Raw genomic sequence first — 26307 nt, forward strand, 5'->3', positions numbered from 1 at the left:
TTGTGGCGCGTTTTTTGCTGCCGTTTGCAAAGCAAATTGCTTATTTCTTAATGCATTGCCATTTCCTTTTGGCTTTCTTAGACATTTTCCACTGTCTTCCTCGCCTCGTCGCTCCTAAATGAATTATGAGCTTCATTTTTTTCCCTTCTGCATTTCTTTCGGCTGTCGTTCGACGTGACCATGCAGAAGTGTTAAACTGTTTAACACGCGTTTTTCTATTTTCTATTTTGTGCAACTCGCATTTCTTTTGTGGCATTTGATTGGATTTAAATTCACTGTGCAACAACAAAAGCGACCATGAAAGTTATTAACTTTTTCTCATTTTGTGTTGGGGTCATAAATTAACTAGACGGTCGATCGATTGATTTCTGACTATAATGACATTCTTTTTTTCCCAGTTTTACTTTGGCCTCTTACTTGCCACGCTTTGTTGCACTTCAATTCAATGTCATAAATCTGGAATAGGCGTCCCTTTGGCTGGCAAACTTTGTCCATTTGATGCGTCGTCCGGCGACCACAAGGAAATCAACTGCAAAAATTTACAATTTCCCAGGGATACAGAGCAATTGCGACACAAATCAGGGCTGTAAGAGATGATGACAGTATATAGATACTTTTATATTTATAGAAAATAATTCAAATATATTTATTGGTTGTAGTGAATTTACAAATAAACAGACAACAAGACTTATACTGTCGAGTGAGCTTGACTTTTAGATACACCATTTAAATTTAAACCAAAAAAATTCAGTATTATTCTTAAAATTATCAAATTAATATACTAAAAAATAGTACAAATATATTTGGTATTTTGATATACTATTATGTTCAAAATATACAATCCAGTATATAAAGTATAAAACCTTCTTAAAATATACCATAAGGATATATTTGGTAGATTGATATATTATTATATTCAAAATCTACCATACCTACAATTAAAATACCAAAAATATACAAAAATATACCAAAATCTACTTAAGAGTATATAAAATCTAAAACATTCTTAAAATATATCAAATTAATATACAAAAAAATGGCAAATTATACTGAACGATATATTTGGTATATTAATATATCATTATATCGAGTATTACCAATTTAATATACCAAAAATATAATTTTCAACACTTTTTTGGTATATTAATATACTATAATATACATAACTGAAAGGGTAATAAGATATACCGAATATTATATTTGGTATATTCATTAACACATCAAATTAATATACCAAATAGAACTAAAAGAAGAATATATTTAGGATATTGATATACTTATATATTTAAAATATACAATATACAATATACAATTGCATGCTTAGCTACTTGTTTTTTTTTTATATTCAAAATTGCTGCCGTTTACAAAATTCAACTGTGAAATACCCGGTAACGAGATTTTCAGATTTTAAGATAAATATATTGTGACGCCGATTGTTAAAATAAAGTAAATGTTTTACAGTATGATTATTTAAACGAATTATTAAAAATATTAATAATAATTGCTGTTATTAGTATTAATAATTTATATTTCAAAGTTAGAAGTAAGGACGGGTATTCGGCACACGAAAATGCTTTGCGATTTGTGCAAAATATTGGAATGACTTTTGATAACCTTTCCGAGATTAAAAGACGTAGACCCCGCTTTTAAATTTGTAGCAAATTTAGCTTTATTTCAGTTTCGCTTTATTTGTTTGTGGTGACAGTTCTGTTGTTAAATATTAATAGTCAAATATAAATAATAATTGTGTGCGATGCAGTTGCTTCATTTGCTGTTCACTTTGCTAATCTTCATAGAGAGCAGTCAATCTTCTTCGATCCAAGACCCGAATGATATTGACTTGGAGTTTATACATGCAGCTAAAGAGTTGGTTTCATTTGTGCGCTTGGACATTAAGAAATTAAATAGGAGAACTCGACAATTCATTGCAGCGGACGTTCGTCAAAATCAACTTAAAGTGATCCAACATCTCAAGAATGTCAAAGAAAAACTTGATCAGATCGAAGAGCTACACTTAACACTTCACGAAAAAAAGTTGTATTATAATTTTGGGGACGGAAGTTATTTAGAAGGTGCAATAGATTGGATTTCATTCGACTTAGATTTGGACTTTTGCGAGAATTGTTCGGAAGAAACTCTCTTGAGCTTAACTAAAAAACCAGCTCTACTGAAATTTACGTTCTTCATGTATAAAAATGACTTTTATAAGGAACTGCATGGAATTGTTTGTGATTATGATTATATACTAGTGAAGTGCGTCAGAACACAATTAAACAGATGGACGAAAATATATGAACTTCCATTAAATGCCATGTGCAAAGCTCGACAATCGCCTCAGCAATTATTCTACTCCTTCTATAAGGATATTGCTCTAGCCGAACTCAAGGCATATATTCTGATTGAGTATGGATTAATGATTCATCGAGTTACGCGCAATCTTCATTTTTATAAGAGAAGAATGAATTTACTACGCAACTACGATGAACTCACTGAAAGAGCTCTCAAGACTCTTAGCAATGTTGTGGAAAAAGCCGATCGTGTTTTATTTCGATGTGATCCACCTCTTCAAAAAGGAAATATTACCTTAGATGTGGATGAGATTCGTTACTTCAATCTTCGAGAGACTTTATCGGATGTTAAGGTCAACAAAGTGGTGACTGGAGTCAGGTTTGTGAAGAGCAATCGGGTTTTCCATTTGCAAATACAACAAGGACAACTCCTGCCCCGTGGTTTCATCAAAGCCTCAACCGTGGAGTGGAAACCAGTGAGTAACTACGACATCGAAGATTTAAATATTCAGGAAGGAGTCGACTATCACGCATTGAGTAAAAGAAGTCATGCTTTAGATTTGGATGAAGTGATGAAAACTGACGATAAAACATTTATTGTAACCGGCGTGCGATTCCGAGTTGTGAATGGACATCTCAATCTGCAAGTGCATCTCAGTAAGTTCGATTTCCTGAAGGGTGAATTAGCCAAAAGCATTTGGCAGTCGAAAGAAACTGTTCATAACAGACAGCAGATTGTGCTAACCCCGCCTGTTAACAGCTCGCAGCCGCTTTCGAAGGATAACCAATATCTAGAATTCACCCTCGAGGATGACTTACAAGAGACAGTTCCTTTTATTGATGTACAGGAAGTCGCGTCGGATCCTTCGGTGCCTTTAACCGGCATCGGCATCTATTATAGAGCTAGTGGCTTCGTGGCTCCCAAAATTATTAGTTACGACCTTCTTCCTTATCTTTCGGTCATTACTAATTGAATACTTTTGTGTCAATAACTATTTCGAAAAAGAAAATAACTTGAATGAAATATTAAAATATGCTGCTTCTTTTGGGTGTTGAGTTAAATTATAAATAAAGTAAATGAATATTTATTCATAGTTGTATTTATTTATTTATTATATGTTATTTATTTTGTTATTTTTATTTTTGTTTTATCATCCTTACCTTTGACAGTAAGAATTTTACTTAGCAAAAACTAATAAAAAAAAACATATCGGCAAAAATCATATAGCAAACGTCTAGAAGCGCGAATTTTGATATAACATATGTAGATAATGATACTTACATATAGTACCTACTATTCCTGTGAATTTGATTGCTATCGGATAAAAATTGTAAAAGTTTTTTAAGAAATACTTTTGTGTGGCTGCAATCGGCTCTCTTAGCTGCTTTGGCTGATAAACAGGCATATTTCGAATGTAAATAGTACTTCAACGATATACAAAATATAACCTACTTTATATTTTAGTATTTTTGTGGTATAATATTCGATATATTTTATGAAGAATACCGAACTATTTTTCATTTATTGAAAATGTATAGCGAGTATTTTACAGTGCCACACACTCGACTGTAGTTTTCTTACTTGTTTTCGATTTGCCACCTCCTCCAGCTTCTCTACAGTAACTATTTTACTTAATACAAATAAATAAAAACACAGATGCAATGACAACTTAAGACGTTTGTAATTAGTCATTCTAAAACTATCAAAAATCAGGGAAAATTGTTTTTGGTATCTCGCACAATGTTTGTTCATTTAGAAAAGCTCTGTATAGTTCATCTCATTCATTGATTCAAAAGAAAAACTAATAAATTGAGTAATGACCTGCATAATTCAGTTTCATATAAAGATTACCATTTTTTTTGATTAACTATTCAATCCTGTTTACGTGGGGGCGCTGAAAATATCCAAGTTCATCCTTTTCCGAAATAAAAACACTCGCGGTTTTTTTCACTATATATATTTGGTTTATTGCAAACTTTTCGGGTTGTTGGACGCACAGAGTTGGGGGGTAATTATACCGATGTAAGAGAGGCGAAAATTAGAACTAACAATAGAGAAAATGCCGACGGCATTTCGTCGATCTATTGTGCTGAGCCGCGCTCAGCGGTGATGAGTTGTGGGAGAGAGAAGCTGAGAGCACTGGAGCTTGAGTGCATTCTTACGCACTGAGCGCATTGCTAGTGAGCGAAAAAGCTTTGAGTGCTTTTCGGTCGGCGGAGCGGAGGTGTGCCTCTCACTTAGCAAGGCGCTCGCATCAACATTCTCCCCCCCTTGCAATATTGGGATTGCAAAAAAATAACAAATTTGGGAGGATACCCGGCAGGACAATATCAGGATAGATAGAGTGGGTGTGTCTTGGAGCGCAACGACGCCGTGCAGACTCCTTCAGCGCCCATGCGAGTGATGGAGAGCCCAAGGCCCCTGGCAACGACTCGCTGATGCGGCTTACTGGACAACACGGATCCAACTCGCGCTTCGAAAACCGCAGTCCCCATGTGTATCCTGACCGCCGCAGTGGGGAGTATGCTCACTCCTTTGCACTGGAAAGCGCCGTCTGCGGGAGCTAGGCACGGGCCGGGAGCGTGGGTGAGTGGGCCTGTGGATGCCGGCATGGAAAATGTTGACACGGGACGTCCTTGGTGGTTCTTCTCCGGAGGGTGCCGGGTGGTCGCGTCGGCTCCTGGGCTGGTGCGAGGGTGTGCCGGGAGGCACGGAAACCCCACGCGGAGTGACCGGTGCCATCGGTGCAGAGGAAGACTGCGTCTCCGTCCGGGATCGTTCGACGGACAGTCGAGCTGAAAGAGGCTCTAAGGGAGGTCCTGTCACAGGATCAATCGTATAGGTTCGGTCGACGGACAGTCGAGCCGAAGGTGTTGGAACCGATTTTGAATGGGGGCCTAACAAAGGCTTGCGTTTAGAGGATCGTTCGACGGACAGTCGAACCGAAGAAGGATCAGAGTGGGGTCCCGTCACAGGACCAATGGCGAAGTTTCGTTCGACGGAAAGTCGAGCCGAAAAAAACTGAAATAGATTTGGAGGGGGGGTCCTGTCACAGGACCGATCGTAGGAGTTCGATCGACGGACAGTCGAGTCGAAAAGGACGAGATGGAGTTAGAAGTGGATTCCGACACTGGGCCGGTCAGGATCCAACCGAAAATGGTCTCTTGACCAATGAGGGTCCCACAAACGTTCGGACGAGAGCCGCCGAGAAGAACGGATGGGAGGATATCCGCGCCTAAAAGCACGTCTATCTGCGAACTCTCATAGAACTTGGGGTCGGCCAGCGGAATGCTTGGCAGATTGTCGAGGATGGTTTGTGGGACAGAGCATGAGGGCAGTTTTCCTGCTAATTGAGGAAGGACGAAAGCCGATGCCTCAATCTGCAGATCTGGTCGCAACGGGGAGCCAATTAGGAATTGGCAATGCTTTCGGGGCTGGGCTGCTACAACTTGAGTCAGCCCAGAGACGTGGGCTTGAACGGATGTGTATGGCATCCTCAAGCGCTTGAACAATCGTTCAGAAATGAAGGTAGCCTCTGATCCGGAATCGATCAGAGCCCGTGCTGTGTGCCGAACGCCGTGATGGCAAATATGTACAACAGCTGTACTCAGCAGAACACCTTGTGTGTTAACTGCCAGGAATGATTGCACATTAGCTGACTGGGAAGGAGTGGACTGTATATTTGGAGTGGGATTAGTGACTGTCGGCGTCGGGTTGACTCGATGCAAGAGTGTATGATGGCGACCCTTGCATGTAAAACAGTTGTGCGCACTTGTGCACTTGGCCTGGACATGGCCTCGTGCGAAACAGTTTAAGCACAGCTTCTGTTGCTTGATATGGTTGACCCTTTCATTGACACCCATCTGGAGAAAGCGAGGGCACAATCGAATCGGATGGTTCTCCCGGGAACAGAAATTGCAGGTCTGGGTCTTAATGGTCACAAAAGAGTTGACCTGCCTGGAGACGGGGGGCCTTCTTGGGTGAGGCTCTTGGAACCGTCGGAGCGTTCGTGCTGGATGACACCTCCGCTATCGCTTCTAGGGTGCGATGCCGCTCTAGAAGAAAAGCGTTCATGTCAACCCACGTTGGAATATCGCTCTTGTTTTGGATTGACTGTTCCCAAAGAGAAAGGGTCAACTTGGGGGAGCCTCGAAGAACACAAGAAAACCAGGATGCAATCCCAATTCTCTGTGTCGATTTTCGAGTGCTCTAAGGCTGTCAGACACCCTTGAATGGTGCTCTGCAACTCCTGAATAGAGGAACCCGACTCTTGCCCAATGGCGGGCAAATTGAACAAAATTCTCAGCTGACTGTTTACGAGCAACCGTTTGTTCTCGAAACGCTCAGTCAAGCTGGACCACGCCGACTGGAACCCTTCATTTGTCAAAGGAGATTTTGACACAATGGCATGGGCTTCACCGCTGGTCTTGGAGTTGAGATAGAAAAGTTTCTCAACTTCCGACAGTCTCGGGTTCTGTATATAGAGGGCTGTGAATAAATCCCGGAAGGTGGGCCAGCGAGTGTAATCGCCTCCGAAAACTTCGGTGTCGCACGGAGGTAATCGACACCCAGTGGGCATGGATTGCACAGCTTGTGGTTGTACGGGTGTACGGGGGGTGAGCGCCTGGGATGCGTTGGCTATTTGCTCACCTAACAGAGCTGCACACTGCTCGTAGGCAGCATAGCAGTACTCGTACTTGGCCTGAACAGTAGGGAGCTCTTCTGTGGTCATCTCCTCAGACATGACGCAAGAGCAAGCCTCATACTCATTCTCGACCTTTTCCCATAAGGAACGCATCTGGTCCCTTCGGACTTGGCACGTATATAGGGATGGGCTATCAACCGAAAGATTGTTGACTCTCGCCGCAAAGTGACTGATACGATCAGTCGCGGCGATGAATTTCGTCAACGCTGTGTCTACTTTGTTTTGTGCCATCTTGTGGATCGGGACGGAAGGAATGGATGTAACTAGTAGAAAATATACCAAAAAATACTAGAAAAAATACCACAGGTAGTGCTGAGGTATTTTGTACCCAAATGGGTACGGACTGCGGACACAGGCAACGAACGCAAAGGGGGCCGGGGAAATTTCCCGCGACAATCAAGCAAATGATTGTCGAAAACAAGAACAAAAAAAAACACGGAAAAATACCACAAAAAACACAATTTGCTGGAAAAGAACACAAATGTGGTTAAAGATCCGCTGGATGGAACAAATAATAAATAAATTGTCACGAAAAAAAACAAAAAATTATTTATATCTTTGTATATGGATATGTGTTGGAAGGAGAAGTGTATTTATACGTAGGTGTGTAAATGTGTGTGTGTATGTCTATGTGTGTGGGACACTGGCTGGAGGTAGCCTATACACCGACACTTGAGCTGGGAGTTGCTCTCAAATACACACACTAAATATATCACTTGGAAAAAAAATCAAGGAAAGGGTAGGGTATGTCGAGTGCGACTACCGCTGCCCTGCCAATCTATTACTTCACTCGCAGAAGTACTTGCAGTATGTACGTATGTATGTATGTATGTCTGCACTGCGCTGTCAAACGTTTGAGCAGACGAAGTGCACGTATGTTTGTATTCGGAGAGAGAGCAAGTGCTGCTGCAAGCCGGTGCGCTTGCGAACAAGAGAGAGTGCACAAAGGTAGGTGCGTGTGTGAAGAGAGAGCGAGAGCAAGCGCGGCTGCAAGCCGGAGCGCATGCGGACAAGAGAGAGTGCACAAAGTATGTGTGTATGTATGTATGTCGGCGATTATCGCGACATACAAAACATAAAACGGACAAGAATTAAAAGCAATACGAAATGCTTGTACACACAGCTTGGATTTTAGTTATTATGTATGTTTATATATGTATGGAATATACAATATATAATATTTGCACTTTAGTAGCTCTCTTAATAATTTACACTTTTCACTACTATGCACTTGCACTTACAAAAAATAAACACACATGCATACATACGTACGCGATTGGCGGAACAAAAATATAATAATATTTTATTATAAATGAATGTATATAGGATAAACGCAGAAAAGGTCGTCCGAAGCAAAAAGGAAAGCAACTTGGCAAAAGATGTTGGAATCTTTTGCACAATATGTCGGAAATTGAGGGGCGGACGACCGTGGGAGAAGTGATAGGACAAATGGAAAAAACTTGTGATACTTATCAGCGTAGTATGCTGGAATGCCGATGATAATGGGATCCGGCTCGAAGGACCAAATGATTACGTGGGGGCGCTGAAAATATCCAAGTTCATCCTTTTCCGAAATAAAAACACTCGCGGTTTTTTTCACTATATATATTTGGTTTATTGCAAACTTTTCGGGTTGTTGGACGCACAGAGTTGGGGGGTAATTATACCGATGTAAGAGAGGCGAAAATTAGAACTAACAATAGAGAAAATGCCGACGGCATTTCGTCGATCTATTGTGCTGAGCCGCGCTCAGCGGTGATGAGTTGTGGGAGAGAGAAGCTGAGAGCACTGGAGCTTGAGTGCATTCTTACGCACTGAGCGCATTGCTAGTGAGCGAAAAAGCTTTGAGTGCTTTTCGGTCGGCGGAGCGGAGGTGTGCCTCTCACTTAGCAAGGCGCTCGCATCAACAAATCCAATTTAGTAATTAAACAAGTCCATAAAAACGCTGCAAGTTTTGGAGTCAGTTAAAATCTTTTTCTATTTCATTTTTTTTTGGCAAGTCAACTTTTCATGCACTGCCTTCTCTGCTTCTCCTTCCTTCTCCTTCCTTCTCCTTCCTTCTCCTTCCTTCTCCTTCCTTCTCCTTCTTTCCCCTTCCTTCACAGTCCTCTGCGGTCAATGGTCGCATCCCTGTCGCAATTTCTAAACTCCCAACTCGTTTATTGCGCATACGCCATGTTGTCGCAGCAACGCTTTGCATTTAAATGAAGCCAAGTCTGAGGAGCAAAGTTTCGTGGTACTTATTGCTAATTGACTGGCAACAAACAGCATTCGAATTCAATCAACTCGACTGCATTCGAAGCCAATTCAAAGCTGCTGACTGCAGGTGTCGCAGGTGTTGATTCTGTTATTAATTAACTATCGCTGTCATCAGCAGCAGGCGAAGCAGGAGCAGGAGCAGCTCCTGCAGTCGAGGTTGCACGTGTCCAAAATGCTCAATAGAAGTTGCGGACAACATATTGTTTCATTCCGGCTTTGTCTCGTCTTTTCCTGGGCCATAACAAAGGGGCACCTACAAACGCAATTTGGCAACAAATTCGCAAAACAGAAAACACAACAGGCAACATCTGCAACAACAACAACAGCAACAACAATGAAAAGCACAAGAACAACAATAACAATGACCAGCCAGAATTATACAATTTATGCGATTTACGAGCTCCAGCAAAACTCCTTCAGTTTTGGCCATCCAACTCCATTTTCAGTTCTCGCTCCCACTGGCATCTTCTTTCTCTTTCCCTTTTCCTCTCCCTCACTCTGCTTCTACGTTTTTTTCTTGCCTCGGGAGCCGCAAAACTATTTCTATTGCTGCGGCGCCGTTGTCGTTGCCACTGAGCAAGGATATGCCGTATTTCCGTTTACATAATAAATTTGCTAACCACGTTCTGTCGTCGTTGGGTCCCCGGGACCTGGCCTTAGCTTCAGCTCTTGCTCTAGCCTTTGGCCCATCGCTCTGGCCACCGTCATCACCACCGCCATTGTCACCGCCACCGCCATCGCCTCCGCCGCCGTCGCTTGGCATCAAGTGCTTGTGGTTGGCATTTTTGTTGCTCCCATTTTTATACCTCTTAACCGAAAAGGGTGAAAAGGTATTTGAGAGTTGTGTGCAGGCGTCTCTTACAGCATTAGAATGCATTCATTATACTTATTTTTTATCAGCTTCTAAAGTCACTTTTGGCTTTCCATTTGTCCGTGTGCATAAACATCTAAACATAAGTGACTGTAAGAAATAAACCTATAATATTGTAAGTCAAATTTCTTACTGTTACACACATATAAAAACATTTAATAGGCATAGTTCAATCCACAATTGATACGATAGTAAAAATGATCTCTGAAAATGGAAATCTTAACTCAGAGATAAAATTTCCTCATATTTGGCTGAATAGCTTTGTTGTTGAACATTTACGCGCAGAATCATTTTTTTTTCTGCAAAGTACTAGTTGCAGATGCTATTTTTTAAAGTTAATTATTTTTATAAGAATGGAAATAATAATAATCAAATAATAATCTTATAAAATATAAGGTTGGCCAAAAAGTCTTGCGGTATTTCCGATAGGTGTCTTTGCAAGCGCGTAGTTCTAGTTCTATTTATCGAATCATGCGATACCTTTTTGGAAAGCTCTTTTCCCGCGCTAACACGTGTTTGATTTATTGTTGTTTGTCTTGAGTCGTTCGTGAGTTATAGCGTCACAAACATGGAGCAAAATAAAGAGAAAATACGGCATATTTTACAGTACTACTACGATAAAGGCAAAAATGCAACTCATGCTGCCAATAAAATTTGTGCAGTTTATGGACCCGATACAGTTTCCATTTCCACCGCACAGCGATGGTTTCAACGTTTTCGTTCTGGTGCGGAGGTGGTCGAAGATGCGCCACGGTCCGGAAGGCCTGTCGTCGAAAATTGCGATAAAATCGCCGAATTGATCGAAAGAGATCGGCATAGTAGCAAACCGTTTTAAACCATTTGAAGAAGCTTGGATTAAAAAAAAAGCTAGATGTATGGGTGCCACACGACTTGACGCAAAAAAACATTTTTGGCCGTATGGATGCATGCGAATCGCTTCTGAATCGCAACAAAATCGACCCGTTTTTGAAGCGGATGGTGACTGGCGATGAAAAGTGGATCACTTACGATAACGTGAAGCGCAAACGGTCGTGGTCGAAAAGCGGTGAAGCTGCCCAGACGGTGGCCAAGCTTGGATTGACGGCCAGGAAGGTTCTTCTGTGTGTTTGGTGGGATTGGCAGGGAATCATCCACTATGAGCTGCTCTCCTATGGCCAAACGCTCAATTCGGACCTGTACTGCCAACAACTGGACCGCTTGAATGCAGCACTCAAGCATAAGAGGCCATCTTTGGTCAACAGAGGCCGAATTGTCTTCCATCAGGACAACGCCAGACCACACACATCTTTGGTGACGCGCCAGAAGCTCCGGGAGCTCGGATGGGAGGTTCTATTGCATCCACCGTATAGTCCGGATCTCGCACCAAGTGATTACCACCTATTTCTGTCCATGGCGAACGACCTTGGTAGTCGGAAATTGGCCACAAGAGAGTCCTGTGAAAATTGGCTCTCCGAGTTTTTTGCCAATAGAAAAGCGAGCTTCTATAAGAGGGGCATTATGAAGTTGGCATCACGTTGGGAACTCGTCATCGAACAAAACGGCTCATATTTGACTTAAATCGCATTATTCCTTATATAACCTTATATAATATAACATCTTCATTATACCCGCTACCCATAGGGTAGAAGGGTATTATAACTTTGTGCCGAGAGGAAATGTATGTAACAGGTAGAAGGAGGCATCTCCGACCCTATAAAGTATATATATTCTTGATCAGCGTCAACAACCGAGACGATCTAGCCATGTCCGTCTGTCCGTCTGTGTGTCTGTCCGTCTGTGTGTCCGTCCGTCTGTCCGTATGAACACCTAGATCTCAGAGACTATAAGAGATAGAGCTATAATTTTTTTTCGACAGCATTTGTTATGCTTGCACGCAGATCAAGTTTGTTTCAAATTTTTGCCACGCCCCCTTCCGCCCCCGAAAATAAAAAAAACGAATAACAAGCGTAATTTTAAAGCTAGAGTTGCGAATTTTGGTATATACAATAATTACTATAGTAGTTATGATTCCTGAAAATTTGGTTGCGATCAGATAAAAATTGTCGAAGTTATTAAAGAAATACTTTTATATGGGCAAAACGCCTACTTACTAGGGGTCTTAGTTGCTTTGGCTGACAATATTGAGCTGTCTATGGTATATTTTAAATGCGGTACTATATCGATATACCACATATACCATTTGGTATTTTTTAGTATTTTTGCAGTATATTTGGTATATTTTGAGAATAATACCGAAAAATACATTTCTTTTATTCAAAATGGGTAGCGGGTATCTCACAGTCGAGTACACTCGACTGTAGCTTTCTTACTTGTTTTAAGTTGACTCATTTGATTGCACTCAGAAATATTATATATATATTTAAAGCTATACTTTCAAATTTAATTTAATTAAATTAATTAATTATTTAATTTTCTAAATAATTTTCGCTTTAAATCAGGATTCATAAGATATTTTAGATTATATTTTATATACAATTTGATCCCAGAGATTGACCAAATTTATTTTTAAAATCCTTATTATAAAATCAAAATCATAAATAACTAAAGAATGACCAAATTTATTTTCAAAATCCTTGTTATAAACTTAAAAACATAAATAACTAAAAAGGAATTAATATTATCTAAAAATCAGACCCAAAAAAATAATTTCTATCCTTTATATCTCTCAACAACTAGATACCCATTAAAAAAAATTGATCTATTAAGTTTTAATACCTAACCCCAATAACCAGAATATGTAGGTATTTAGAGTACTAACCGACATAAGATCTTCAGTTGTCTAAAAGTAATTATCAGGTATTTCGCAGTCGAACACTTTCGTTTGTAGCTGCCTTGGTTGTTGTAGTTGTTGTTGCTGTTGCTGTTGCTCTGGTTGTTGCTGTTGTTATATGCATTTATTTTTTCGTCGTCGTCGGTTGGAGGCACCTTTTGCAGTTGCCACTGCCAGTTGACAAAAGGCGGCGCAAAAAAATTGGACAGCCGCCGCAGCAGGCGTTTTGCTTTTGCTTTCGATGTTGTTGTTGTTGCTGCTGTGGCTGTTGCTGTTGCCATTTGTCCGCTTTATAAACTTTAACTTGGCCAACAGATTGCCGCTGGCAAGTGTCGCCTCCACCTGCTAATGCGCTGTCTCCGTCTCCGTCTCCGTTTCGAACTCGAACTCGAACTCTGCAATTCCTCCCTCCCTGGACAATTTCCTTGCGCGTTTTGATTGACGGAAGTCAACGGCGGCAGCAACTTTTGCTTAATCATTGGGCGGCGCTCGCGTTGTCTTTAATTAATCTATTAAATGCAAACCAGAGTCGTAGTTGAAGTCTGAGACAGAGTCGCCTACAAGAAAAAATGCGTTGTCGAGGAAGTTAACATGTTGCTGCTGTTGTTGTTGCTGCTGTTGCTGATGTTGCTGTTGCTGATCAGCAAACTGAGCGCTTCCGTTTTCCGCTGGAAGTGAAATCTGTCAGCGGATGCCATAAAAATGCCAAAAGGCGCGCACAACAAACAACACACAACTCTCAACTTGCCACAGTCAATTCCAGGGCCATCTAATCTCTGCCACTCTTGGACTTGTTTCAGATTGAGGCGATGCAAAAAGGATTGATGGCAGCAGAAGTTGGAGAAGAAGATGTGGGCGCTGAGTTGGAGTTCGAGTTGAAGTTGAAGTTGCGCCCACTTTGAGCTGCTCATCAGCTGTCGCTGGGGGCAGGTTCAATAACCGGCGGCTGCTGCTGTTGCAACACACTAATGGCTTGCCACACTTTACATTAGCGTCACAATTTATTGGCCACAGAGATGCCAGAGCCAGAGACTGCTTCTGGCCGTCCCACTTGGCCGTATGCTTTACGCATGCTTGGTAGCTAAAATGGTCATAATAATAATAAAAATTTTCTGGCTGCGCGATGTGGCAAGCCAAGGCGATGTGGCAAGGCGTTTGAGCGCATGTTTGACGCATCGCAAGCGATGGCAACAGGTCTCTCTCTCTGTATGCAACATCCCGCTGCTGATCTCGTTGCAAAGTGCGTAAGCAGCAGCAGCAGCAGCCTTCGACCGGTTTGCGCTTTATGTCAATGCCATTGACAGGTGCATGCAGCCAGCCGCATGCTCCATTTATGCCACAAAACTCGCTCCGTGTTGCATGCATTTGAATTGATTTTGGGGAGAACGAAAGCCAATGCACTAAAGCACTGTCAATGCGAGTATGTTCATGAATTTATGCTTAATAAATGCAGTTGCTATCTCTTTGACTTTCCGCATTCCTTCTCCAGCAGTAGTAGAAGCTTAACACCCACAAGCAGAGAACAGAGAACAGAGAGAGAAGACTTCGAGGCGGCTTCTTTTGTTGCCTTTTGGTCAGCCCGCGCTGCAGTTTTAGATTATTTGTTGCTGACAGCTTCATGAAATATTTATTATTATGGCCTGGGCTATGGGCCATGGGCTATGTAGTAAAGACTTGCCTTTGACTCTCGACTCTCGATTCTCTGTGTCGGCTACTTGAGCTCTGCCTCTTTGTCTGCCAATGTGTATTTGTTGCAGGTGTTGGGGGTGCAGCCGCAAGTTGCAAGTTGCAAAAACAATTGTTTCTCTTTCTCTCTGTGCACATAGGCAAAGCAGTTTTGCCGGCATCCGCATCGTCATCGGCTACCAAAATTGAGAATTGAGGTGTTTGCCGTTGAGCGCGCGAGAAAAACTTGAAAGCCAAAAAGCCGAACGAACGCCAAGGATCAAAGGCAACTCTCCACAGATCCGGAACAATGCTGCGTTAAAGGTAATTGTTTGTCAATTACTTGACTCCCGGCTGAGCCAACTACGACGCGTGGCCGAGTATCTTTTATGTTACCTCTCTCAGTCTCAGTCTCAGTCTCTCTGCGTATCTGTATCTGCGTCTGCTGCATGTATCTGCATCTGTATCTCGCCTCATCTCCCCTCTGAACCTCCACTTCAACTGGGCCAATTATAGCAGCCAGCAGCTCGTTAGCATACACAAACTGTATCCGTATTGCAATCGCAATCGCTGCCGATAATCGCATGGAGTGTAAAATTATTTAATTCCCGCTTATCTCAGTCGACGTCGCAGCTGGCGTCGACAGCGACAGCGACAGAGACGCGCAGCTCAGCTCAGCTCGCTTTCTGCCCCCGTGAAGAGTGTGTGAAAATGTGCGAGTTCAAGACAATGATATCTGACATGGGCATGCAGCTTGCACACAATTGTGGGGTATGCACGACTAGACATGCGATTGGAAAGTGCAAGTGAAGCATATTAGTGGGAGAAGAATGTAATGTAATGTAATAAAATACTTCGTAAATAATTACGAAATAGAAACACCATATATTTATAAACATTAAAATATATGATATATTACATTAACCTATTATACTACAGAATACAATATTATATTATAAAATATATTTATAAAGATTAAAAAATATTACATTTCATATTTAAATTTACTATATAATATATTAATATTAAAATCAATTATACTTTACATATGATATAGAACATAAATACCATTAAAATAAATTAGATTTTATATGTAACTTCTTCATGTAATATTTTCAAATAGAATTATCAATCTATAGCAATATAATGGTTTATCTTTAATTGTATTATATTGTATAATACATTCATAAATATTAAAATAGAATATATTTTATATTTATCTACATATTATTATTATATTTTATAACATTAAAATTGCTTATGTTATATATATAACTTTATCATGTATATTTGAGCGATTTCGAATATGAACAATTATCAATATATACCACTAAAATTGTTTATCTTTCGCTAAAATTCATATAGTATAAACTAAAAAGTTAAGTAAATTTAATTATTTTAAATGTAAAAAATAATAAAGTTTTATATAAGAAATATAAAATAAATCTATAGCAATAAAGTTAATAAAGTTAAAAATAAAATATAATCTATTTTAAATTTCCTAATAAATAAATAATTGAAGTGAATTCTTGATCTACGTTTCATCAATTTATGAGCTTGCGAAATGTAAAAAAAATAGCACAATAAATACAGCAATAAATTTTATTTATCTATCTGCAATAATAATATAATTTCAACATGTTTAGAACAATATGCAAAATATTTAGAGCTGAGTACTTAAAAAAACTAATATGCTAAAGTGATTTGAATTTACGACAATGAACTACTATTCAATAAACTGTAATAGTTAAGATTATTTATAATTTAATATATTTCTGTTAATTAAGAATGTTGCTGTATCATGCAAATGGCAAATAAATTAAAATCTCAACAATTCATTCAAACGTTTCTCTATTATTCATTATTCAAATAACTAAATGAATTAATTGACGATAATGTTTATCTATAATGATCGAAATCAAATTAATGTAAATTTAAGTTTGTTTGATCTTGATTTAAGATTTTTCCTTCTTAGTTCAATTCTAAGGTTTTTCTATTCTTGAAACAAGATTATAGCTCTGATTTTAAAGATTGGACAATCTAGATTTATTGTAGATTGTTGATCGTGATTTAGGAAAAAACCTTCTTCTTTTGACATACAAACAATCTTGATTTAAAAATATATTCTTATTTTTATCACATTTCTGTGTACAACAAACTAAAGTAAATTGTTTACTTAGTTTATTATTTATATTATATTCTATTTACTGATTTTTATTCCACTTAATATAAATTTGAAATGACAGTTTTTTTTATTTTGTCACCTAATTAGTTGTTGTCATTTGGTATCAATAAAATTTTAGCTTTTTTTGTACTAAAGCGGAAACAGATCCTAGCTTAATCTGCCGCAAGTGTATAACAACTTCGACCTTTGTACAACAAATCTAACCTCTTTGTAGTATTGTTGTTGTATGTTTTGTGTGTTGCGTATGTGTGTGAGTGTGTGTGTGAGTGTGATTGCGTGTGAGTGTGTGTGCCACAGTTTACACAGAAAAGTAATTTCGAGCATGTTGCGGCAATCAGACGATTTCGCCGACGCGACGTTGCCACTGACTGTGGAGATGCTTTGATATGGCCTGTTCCCCAACTGGAAGTTGAAGTTGAATCTGAAGCTGAGGCTGAAGCTGCAGTTGAAGGTGTAGACTCAACACTCGCTGCTGTGGCATGGACAGTGGACAGTGTTGCTGTTGCCACTGCTGTGTGGCTGTTGCTCTTAATTGCTTGCTATTTTCAAATGCTGGGCGCTTTCAATTTATCACAGGTCTGTGACATCGCCAGTGACATTTTATTAGGCGATAACGATAAATTTACAAAGATTTATTAAGTGCCGGCAGCAACCGAAGCAGCATTCGAAGCAGCAGTCGAAGCAGTGGGAAAATTGCGTCGGCTGCGCTAATTTAAACAAATTAAATGAAAATCTCAACAATTATTGATCGCATGCTGCAAGTGGCGGGTTTAATGAACGCGCTAATGAGCAGCAGCTGATCAGTTGATCAGTTGATCGCTTGATCTGCCGGCGATCAATTTGTTGTCATTGTTGGTGCAACAAAGCGTGGCACAAAAAAAAAAGGGGTTACTTCATGTGGGCAGCGCAACATGCAACACCATGCGGGTGTTGGTAATTGACTTGGATGCAATCATAACTGACTTCATGCCGCATGAACCAAAAAGGGCGTTTTGGCAGTCGACGGGGCAACTGTGGCACAGCAACTGCCAGTCACCATTGAGGCAGGCGTGGGTGCTCCTAGACGAGCATAGAGACAGAAAACAATCCTTAACAGCAAATTATGCAAATTTCACGACTCCTATGAGATCACAGCAACTGCTTTGGTCGATTGGAGTCGACTCTAGAGTCCGCCTCTTCCCTTTCCTCTTCATCGCCTTCGTCTTCGTCTGGTCTGCGCTGTCGTCTGCTCTTGTGGGTGGACAATGTGACACGCGTCGTCGTGAAAAACAACAGTTTACTTCATACTTGCCACACAGCCAAAGAGAGCGAGAGAGAGAGAGAGAGCTGAAGTCTAAGCTCAAGCAGAGGTCTCGGGTCCCCGGGGCCAGACAGTTTTACTGTCCTGACTGAAAATTTATATTATTTCATGCAATTTGTCATCGTTTTGCCAGCGGAAGAAAGATGACTTTGGACGACTGCGACTTCAACTCCGACTCCAACTCCGACTTCGAGTTTGAGTTTCAGTTTCTTTCATTTACTTTGTTGCACGTTATGCGGCATGTTAGTTAAACTACAGCAAGAAATACTTTGCTCCCTCTATATATGGATTAAGTTCGAATTAGAGTTGATTATGACAGTGCGAAAAAAAATGTTATTTGTTCACGTTTTAGAATGTTTCTTTCCTAAACGACAGCACAATTAAAACGATATCAAGTCTCGATCATTAGTGAGCTCATGACGCACTCTACAAAATATGTTTAAGTTCAAGATGTTTATTTGTGTTGGTTTATATTAGAAGACACTGAAATATAAGTTTACTTCGAGTGTTTTATGCTTTATTTTTTCTGTTATTTTTTCAAAGTTCATTTAAGATCTTACAATATTATCTTTGTATTCAAATTTTTGAGAATTTTGTAAATAATACAAAATAATTTTAAGATGAAATTTTTATCATCATAAATTTTCTATTATATTTTCCAAATTGATTTTAGAGATTATAATAGATAATTATATAAATTTTTATTCCCATTTTTCAGAATTGTTTAAATATTGCAATATTAATTTAAGAAAGATTTTTTTTATCATAAAATTTCAAAATTAATTTTAGATTTTGTATTAAAATTTTGCAGAATTTCTAAAATATTCAGTAGATATTTTAAGATGTATTCCATCATAGTAATTCAAGATGTACTATTTCAAAAAATTATTTTTGGAATTTCTAAAACTAATTTTATAATTTTTTACTGTTTAATCTTTTATACTAAAAGTATATTTTTTTTTCTTTATTTCTTAAAATTTTTCTAAATATTTATTTAGTATCAATTAAAATTATTCTTCTTAAAGTATATATTTTATTTATATTTATATTAAATATATTTTCTTCATTATAATACTAAATAATGTTTAAATATTTATCGTTTAAAAAGAAAAAAAGGTTTTTATATTTTAAATATTAAATTATTACTGAACTTTTTAACAATATTTGTATTTATTCAGAATTTTCTCATCAGCTTGGCAACTGTAAATGATATTCAAAGTGTTGACTCGTCCAGAGCTGCCTTACAACGTTTTTCTACCAATTTTCCAGTTAATCTTGTATGGAGGAGTCTGTTGTATGTTGGTTCCTCCCGATTTGCGACATTCAAAATATGTGGCACATTATTGTGTGTGTATTTACGTGCATTTATGAGTTATTAAATCGGTAGATTTATGAAGCACGCGTGGGCGTTGCGACGACACGCGTTGTTAGTGCCGTCGCGTGGGTGTGGCACTCTCTCACAGAGATTGACAAAGTGAAATCGGAGGAGGGGGAGGAGGAGCAGAAAAAAGAGAGGAAAGTGATGGAGCTGCAATTGCAGCTGACAGCCATGTGCGATTTTATGTTGTGTGCGTTTTGTGGGTAAATCAAATTTAATGAGTGCCTCGAAATGTTGTTAGAAACTTCTTCTTCCATCGCCTTCTTCCTTTTCCCTGAGGCATTGCGGACTTCCTTTGGCGCTTTACAAGGTTTTGGCTTTGCTGGGCACCAAATTGATATTACACTAATTAAAATGCAATAAAATATCACAGAAATTGCCATTCATAAATCATTACGACTGCAGTTGATACGCAGCATCTTTGGGCTCGAATTGTAGTCGGAGTTGCAGATGGAGTTGGAGTTGAAGTCGATGTTGGAGTTGGAGTTGCGGATACAATTGAAGATTGAGGTGTGAGCCGACAAAGGAAATAACGCTGCTGCAATTTGCTTGCAAAAAGCGATGTGCTCATCATCATTAGAGCCGACTGCCCGGCTGCCTTCTTGGCCTGCAGTCTGAGTTGGAATTGTAGGTCTTATAGGTATTATATATGGTATACGATCATACATACTATTTGCTTTATGATTTTGTTAATTCTGCCTAGATGGCCGAAGCTGTGGGAAAGTCGACAGTCAACAGTCGACCGTAGCCGACCATTTGAGAGAGCTTATTAAAATTGCGAATTTCGCTTAAAAATTTATTTAACAAAAGCGTCCACAGCTAGAAATTATGCGCAATTTGCGAACAATGGCCATCGTCTATCTGCGATTCTTCTTCTTTGGCTACCTGGCCAAAGTTACGTTAATCGCCAATCAATATACAAGCATTCTCAGCTTTTCGGGGCACTAGAATCGAAGCCTGAAGCCACAGGCAGCTGCCACAGGCGCGCCCATTAAACATAAACAAAATTAAGTGACCATTAAAATGCCATAAACTGGCGGCGGCGGCGGCGTTCATGATCATGTCGCTGGATGCGCCTGGATTAACTGCGCTGAATCTGAATTTGAAAATCTGTTTTGGGGTCCAACTCTTCCCCCCATCAAGAGGCACTTTCGTTTAATGCCGCTGTTCTGTTGCAACAACTGGTCGGCCCACATAAATCGTGTACTTGCTGCTTGTAGCTTTCAATTTGTGACAAGCCACAGTGCACAAATGGAGTCGAAGTTGCAGTTTGGAGTTGGAGTCAGGAGTTGCCTGAGTGCTAGCAAAATGCTGCGTGGGTGCAGCAGCTGAAGTGAAGTGCAACGCTGTCGCATCATCATGGAGTCCTCCCACCTCATCGTCTGACCGCTTACGCAAAATGTTTCAATTAAGCCCAACACACAGAATAGAGTTGCAGTTGGAGTCGAAGACAGAGTCGAAGTCAGAGTCCAGCAGTTGCGCCGGAAGTTTCGAGCTGTGCTGAGAAATGGCAACGCGGCACGCAAATCATCAACAGCAAGCTGCGGGGTTTACCTTGATAACTGCTCAATAAGATGTTGCTCCGATTATTGGGTATTGGGCGCAGTTCTCCGCTGATTGACTTATCGTCGAGCGACGCGCAGCTAATTGAGTTATATTAAGCCATCTACTAGCTGCAACGCTCTCTCTTTTGTGGCAACGCTCTCACACACTGTCAGTGTGGCATGCCACAGACGAATGCCCGAGATACGTATATGGCTAAAATGCGCCATTAATTGCATGGCATTGCTTTAATATTTATTGTCAATTATTGTTAGTTTAATTGTCAATTATTAAATAATATTTTGTATTGACATCTTGTCGGTGTCACTGGAAAATCGTCGCTGCAAACGCTGCACACGCTGCGTATGCGCAATGCCCAATCTCTCAGACACTACAATCAATGCGTAGCTCAGTTGCCACATCGGATTCCCAGGCATCGAGCATCGCTCACTCAGCCGACATGTCATGTGGCATTCGCAGTTGAGACTTCAGACGACTTCACACGCACTCCGAACTGTTGCAACGTGTCTGCCAAATGATCTGCATCTGTTTTTCTTTCTTCGCTTTCGACGCACCCTTTTGAGTAGTCGAGGGAGCGCGTAATCAATTACCACTGTCAGAGCAGCTGTGTGTGAGGCTTGATTAAAGGTAGAGTAATTCCGAATGCAGTAAGTTATTCAATTGGAGTTAGTTTATTATTATTCCCCATACAGTTTTTTGTTGTAGAGTATCTGCACTTCGTTGTTCCTCTCGCGGTTCACCTCGTTTCGCAATTTTACAACTTAATAAAGCCGATGATGAGAAGATGCCTTCTCGATTGCAGGTGCTAAAAGCTGAAGTAGCCGCTCTGCTGCTACTTTGGATTTTTACAACCTGATGTATATATTGATGTATATCAACTGCAATCAACGGCTCCCGATTTCAATCTGCAACTCTCTCCCTTTCGCTCACTCTCTGTAACTGTGACAAAAGCTGTGCGCGGCATGATCAAGGCCAGGTTGCAGCTTCTTGGCTGATGTGCTCTGATGAACGGGCGTCTTGCTCACTTCGATTGTTACGTGCCGCTGCCTCGCTTCATTATTTATTGTCTAGAGCCGCCTTCCTCCCATCTCTCAGTCTCTTTCTCTCTCTGTGGAGTCTTGCATTGATTCTGTGGGCAGCTGGCGTAATTGCCAATGTGGCAAACAAATTGCAAACGCTGATCCAGCTTGAATCTGCTGCTGCTGCTGCTGCGGCGACTGCGTTGCCAATTGTTGATTTAGTGGCCTCGGGCTGCGCTCTAATGCGGGGATTAATCGCACAATTAACGGGCCAAACATTTTGACAAACTAAAAAATGCCAGACGATTTGTCAAGGCAAAGGTGGTCGTCGCTTTCGTTGTCCTCGTCGTTGTCTCAGCTAGGTGTGGTCGCCTTGTGGGTGGTTGGGCGGCGATTGCTTGCAGCATACGTGAGTCAAAAAAGCAATAAGCACACGCGTAAATCAACAGGACATGCCGCAGGAAGACAGAAGCCAGCAGAAGCAAGCAGGCAAGCAGGCAAGCAAACAAGGCAAGCCTCCGGCTTTGCGGCCACCTGCTCGTTGCTTCTAATCAAGTCAGACGAACGACTACGATGCGATGTTGTCCTGGCTGGTCGCCTCGTAAAAACCAAATGAATGGCTGCAGTTCCAGGAGCTGCTGCCTCGAAAAAACTTTACGACAAGCCACACAAATTGGACGCTCTTGTTTCGGGGCCGGAACTGTTTGCTTATTAAACTCACTTACGTGGGTATAACAGTTTTGTCGTTGAGAAAGGTATCTGTATTACAATGCTTTCAATTTATAATTGGTTACTACTTTATAGTAGTTACTAATTAATTCCCTTAGTTGGTGCTGTGAATTCAAATTAGTATAACAGTACGCATTGTGTATAACAGTTTGCATAATAAGCATAGGTTACACTTGTAAAGAGCTCTAATGAGTTAGTACTTACTACTATGTATTAGCTGTAGATGTATGTACTTATCTGTATAACAGTTTACTTTGCATTATGTATAACAGTTTGGATAATAAGCAAACTGCTTAAACTAAAGTAATTTCCACATGCTGTATGTATAACAGTTTGTATAACAATGTGTATAACAGTTTGTATAACAATTTTTGAAACATAAAATTTGTTACTGATATCAAAATTATTTTACCTGTTTTTAGATGTAAAGAGTATAGAGACATCGTTGTTTCTTAGTGCAGCAATCTTCTTGTTTTATGGCCTTGCATCAAGTCGCATTCGCATCATGTTGACGCTGATCACAAGGCCCACGGACGACTCATGGCAGAGGGCAATGAGTTCGAGGCGCCCCCTGATGATGCCGGCCATTTGCATGCCGTATACCGCATGCCACTCGGTGTCTACACACATTTTTGGGCGCAAATTAAATGCAATTTTAGCCAAGAGGCGAGCTCTTATCATTTGTGTATCATCAGCAGGGAAATTAAATAAAATTTGTGCTGTCAAGGAGCCAAAAACAGACAAAACTTGTAGGAGGTAGCCACCGACGCGCCTTTGACGTTGAATGCCACATCTGAATGCCGAATGCTCAAAAAGCTGATTCCAATCGTCTGCGGGGCTGCTGCGCTCCGTTTGGCAGCGCCAGGCGGGCGATTTTTGCGATTGCAATCACCTCGATGTCCATTTCACTTGCCCGCTGCAGGTTTCCCACACTCACGCACCCAATGCGACATTTTCTAAATCGAATGCATGCCAAAAAAAAAAAACAAGCGAACTCAAGGAGGGAAAAACCAACAACTCAAAGACAAACCGCAAAAGACTATAAAGATTTTTAATATGCAAGCGTCAGATAAGCGAGAAGGTGGAGGGGGAGGAAGGAGATGAGGAGGCGGTGGCTGAGCAAAGCGCAGCTGCTGCCGCATTAATTACACCACAGTGCGCTGCTTTGTGGCAGTCAGCGAGAGGGCAAAGAACGAGGGCGAAACCTGCTTGGCCGGTCGACTGCTATCCGCTGTTGGCCTGTTGGCCTGGCCAAAAGGCACCCGCATAAGCTGCTTCGGCTGCTGCTGCTGCTGCTGAACCATTCATGCTGCGATAGACTGCACATAAAATTCATAGCTTTTTGAATGTCATTTGTCGTTAACAGGCCGCAAGTTTGTTTCAAATTGACTTGGGAATGGCAAACAGAAAAAAAATCCAATCAAATCAATGGCAGCCACAAAAAATAAGTGAATGACTCCCGGCTTTGCCAAGATTATGACAGCAAAAGCGTGAGACGAAGCGATGCTGATCTTCAATGAAGATTTCATTGAAGGCAATGACAGTTTATACTCGTATAAGTTTTAATTACTTGTGCATGCGCTTGTGTAACACTTTTTATTTGCCCCTTGGTGTTTAAGCATCCCATTCACGAACTGTTCAAATAATCCCTTATACTGCTTTACATGCTGCTGCTGACCGTAAAGGTTTCTGCATGCCATCGCCAAAGCAGCACTTCCCTGGAAAACTGTCACATTTATGAAGCATCCGATGAGTACGCGTTGCGTATAAGTTAGCAGTTAAGCAGCCTCATCATCACTACTATCGTCATTATCATTGGGCCTAGGCCCAGCTAATGGCCAGGAGCAGGAATGTCATCGCTGTCCATTTTCATTGTACTCAGTGGTCGCAATTGGCGATTATGCCGCCACGATAAGCATATTGGTAGCATCTCGCATCTCGCATCTCGCTTCGATCTGACCAATGGCGCACCAAAGTGGCAACAGCAATTTGTAGCTGGGTGAACGTGTATTGACCAAAACGGCAGCTAACTTTTTGCACTCTGTCTGCCTGTCGCTTAATTAATAGACAGTCGCTCCATGGACTGCTGTTTTGCTGTTGCTTTTGCTGTTGCTGTTGCTGTTTGCAGCAGTTGACCACTTGCATATGATCAATACGTGTTGATTAGTGTCCGGTATCGGGACTGGCATCGTGCCCTCGTATCGGTTGAGTATCTCGCATGATGTTTGCTTGGCGCTCGGCTTTTATGGGCCGTTGTGTTGACAATTTTGTTGCCATATGGGCCGTTGTGTTGACAATTTTGTTGCCATATGAGCAACGGCCTTCATCGCAGTTCTTGTCGCATAAATCATGCTTGTGCTTTACGATTACTGCAGCTGCAAACTTCAACTCCAACTTCAACTCCGACTCCAACTTCGACTTCGACTTCGAGTGCAAATTACAAAGCCGCCCAAAATGCAGGCGATTGGCAGTTGCGGGTGTTGCCGGTTGCCCGTTTCCCAGGCAGTCCGAAGGCAGCCAAGTCGACCTTAGCAAATATGCAATGCAATGACATTAATTTATTGCTCAGAATGCAATCAAATTGCACAGAGTCAAGCGGCATGGCACCATGGAAATCAATGAGCTCTGGCTAAGGTCGTGTGTGGGTGTAGCGACTTTAACAACAAGCCACTCAGCAAGGCAGCCAGACTTGCCCAGACTAACTCCACAACAACGTGGACAACAACAACAGCAACAGCAACTGCACCTGTTGCAGCTGCAACTTCAACAACAACAGCCAGCAGCAACAACATCAAGCGCTGTGTGGCTATTGGGCTTGAGGCCTCCATGTGCATGCAAATTTGTGATTAAGGTCAGCTGGCTTCATCATCAACTATGTTCTAGGTTCATCTTTAAAATATCTGCTATTTGCTCGTGGGTGCCTCGTGGTCCTCTCAGTTGGAGGCAGACGTGCTTGCAACGCTAGGGGCAATGAGCATTCTCAGGCAGGGAGGAAGGGGGAAGGAAACCTTGATGAGCTTTAAGTGTTCGGTGAAAAGAATGCATAACAAATGTACAAGAATGCATGTTTGAAGGTATAACAGTTTGTATAACAATTTTCATGTTTAAATATTGCTATGTATATGCTATGCTACTTGCCTAAAAATATGATAGATGCTATTGTAATTATAGTATAATAGTATAACACTAAGTTAGTAAATATGTATAACTCTTAGCTTGTTATAACAGAAAACAAAACTACATAATTATATATCCAGTGCAATGTTTCTGTATTGAAAGGCTGCCACAAAATGCTGCAGTTACTATTAGTATAACAGATAGTTATATAACAATTTGATTCTGTTGAATCATGCCCAAAGTTTGTTAAATTTTTTAAATTTTAACTTACAGAAAATATAGAAAATATGTTCATATACATTTTTTTTTCTTATATACCGGAATTATTGCAGTTGGTCTAGTATTACAGTTAGCTTGGCATAACGTTTCTGTTAAAACGAACACAAAAGCGGAACAAATTATCAATGGAAAGTATATATCTAACAAAAAAGGTTTGTATAACACACATCTTTATTCA

General features: G+C 40.5%; 1 protein-coding gene across 1 annotated transcript; it reads left to right on the top strand.

Annotated features, from left to right (window-relative positions):
* Nucleotides 1-1703: 1703 nt before the first annotated feature.
* Nucleotides 1704-26292, top strand: LOC133841967 (uncharacterized). Its single transcript, XM_062274825.1, has 2 exons — nucleotides 1704-2764; nucleotides 26183-26292. Exons 1-2 carry the CDS (start codon nucleotides 1754-1756, stop codon nucleotides 26189-26191), a joined length of 1020 nt encoding a protein of 339 aa, XP_062130809.1. The 5' UTR covers nucleotides 1704-1753; the 3' UTR covers nucleotides 26192-26292.
* Nucleotides 26293-26307: the final 15 nt, after the last annotated feature.

The sequence above is a fragment of the Drosophila sulfurigaster genome, chromosome 3 (assembly GCF_023558435.1).
Source record: "Drosophila sulfurigaster albostrigata strain 15112-1811.04 chromosome 3, ASM2355843v2, whole genome shotgun sequence".
Classification (NCBI taxonomy): domain Eukaryota; kingdom Metazoa; phylum Arthropoda; class Insecta; order Diptera; family Drosophilidae; genus Drosophila; species Drosophila sulfurigaster.

Excerpts from the sequence above, each read along its gene's own strand:
- LOC133841967 (XM_062274825.1), top strand. The coding sequence starts at position 1,754 with ATGCAGTTGCTTCATTTGCTGTTCACTTTGCTAATCTTCATAGAGAGC.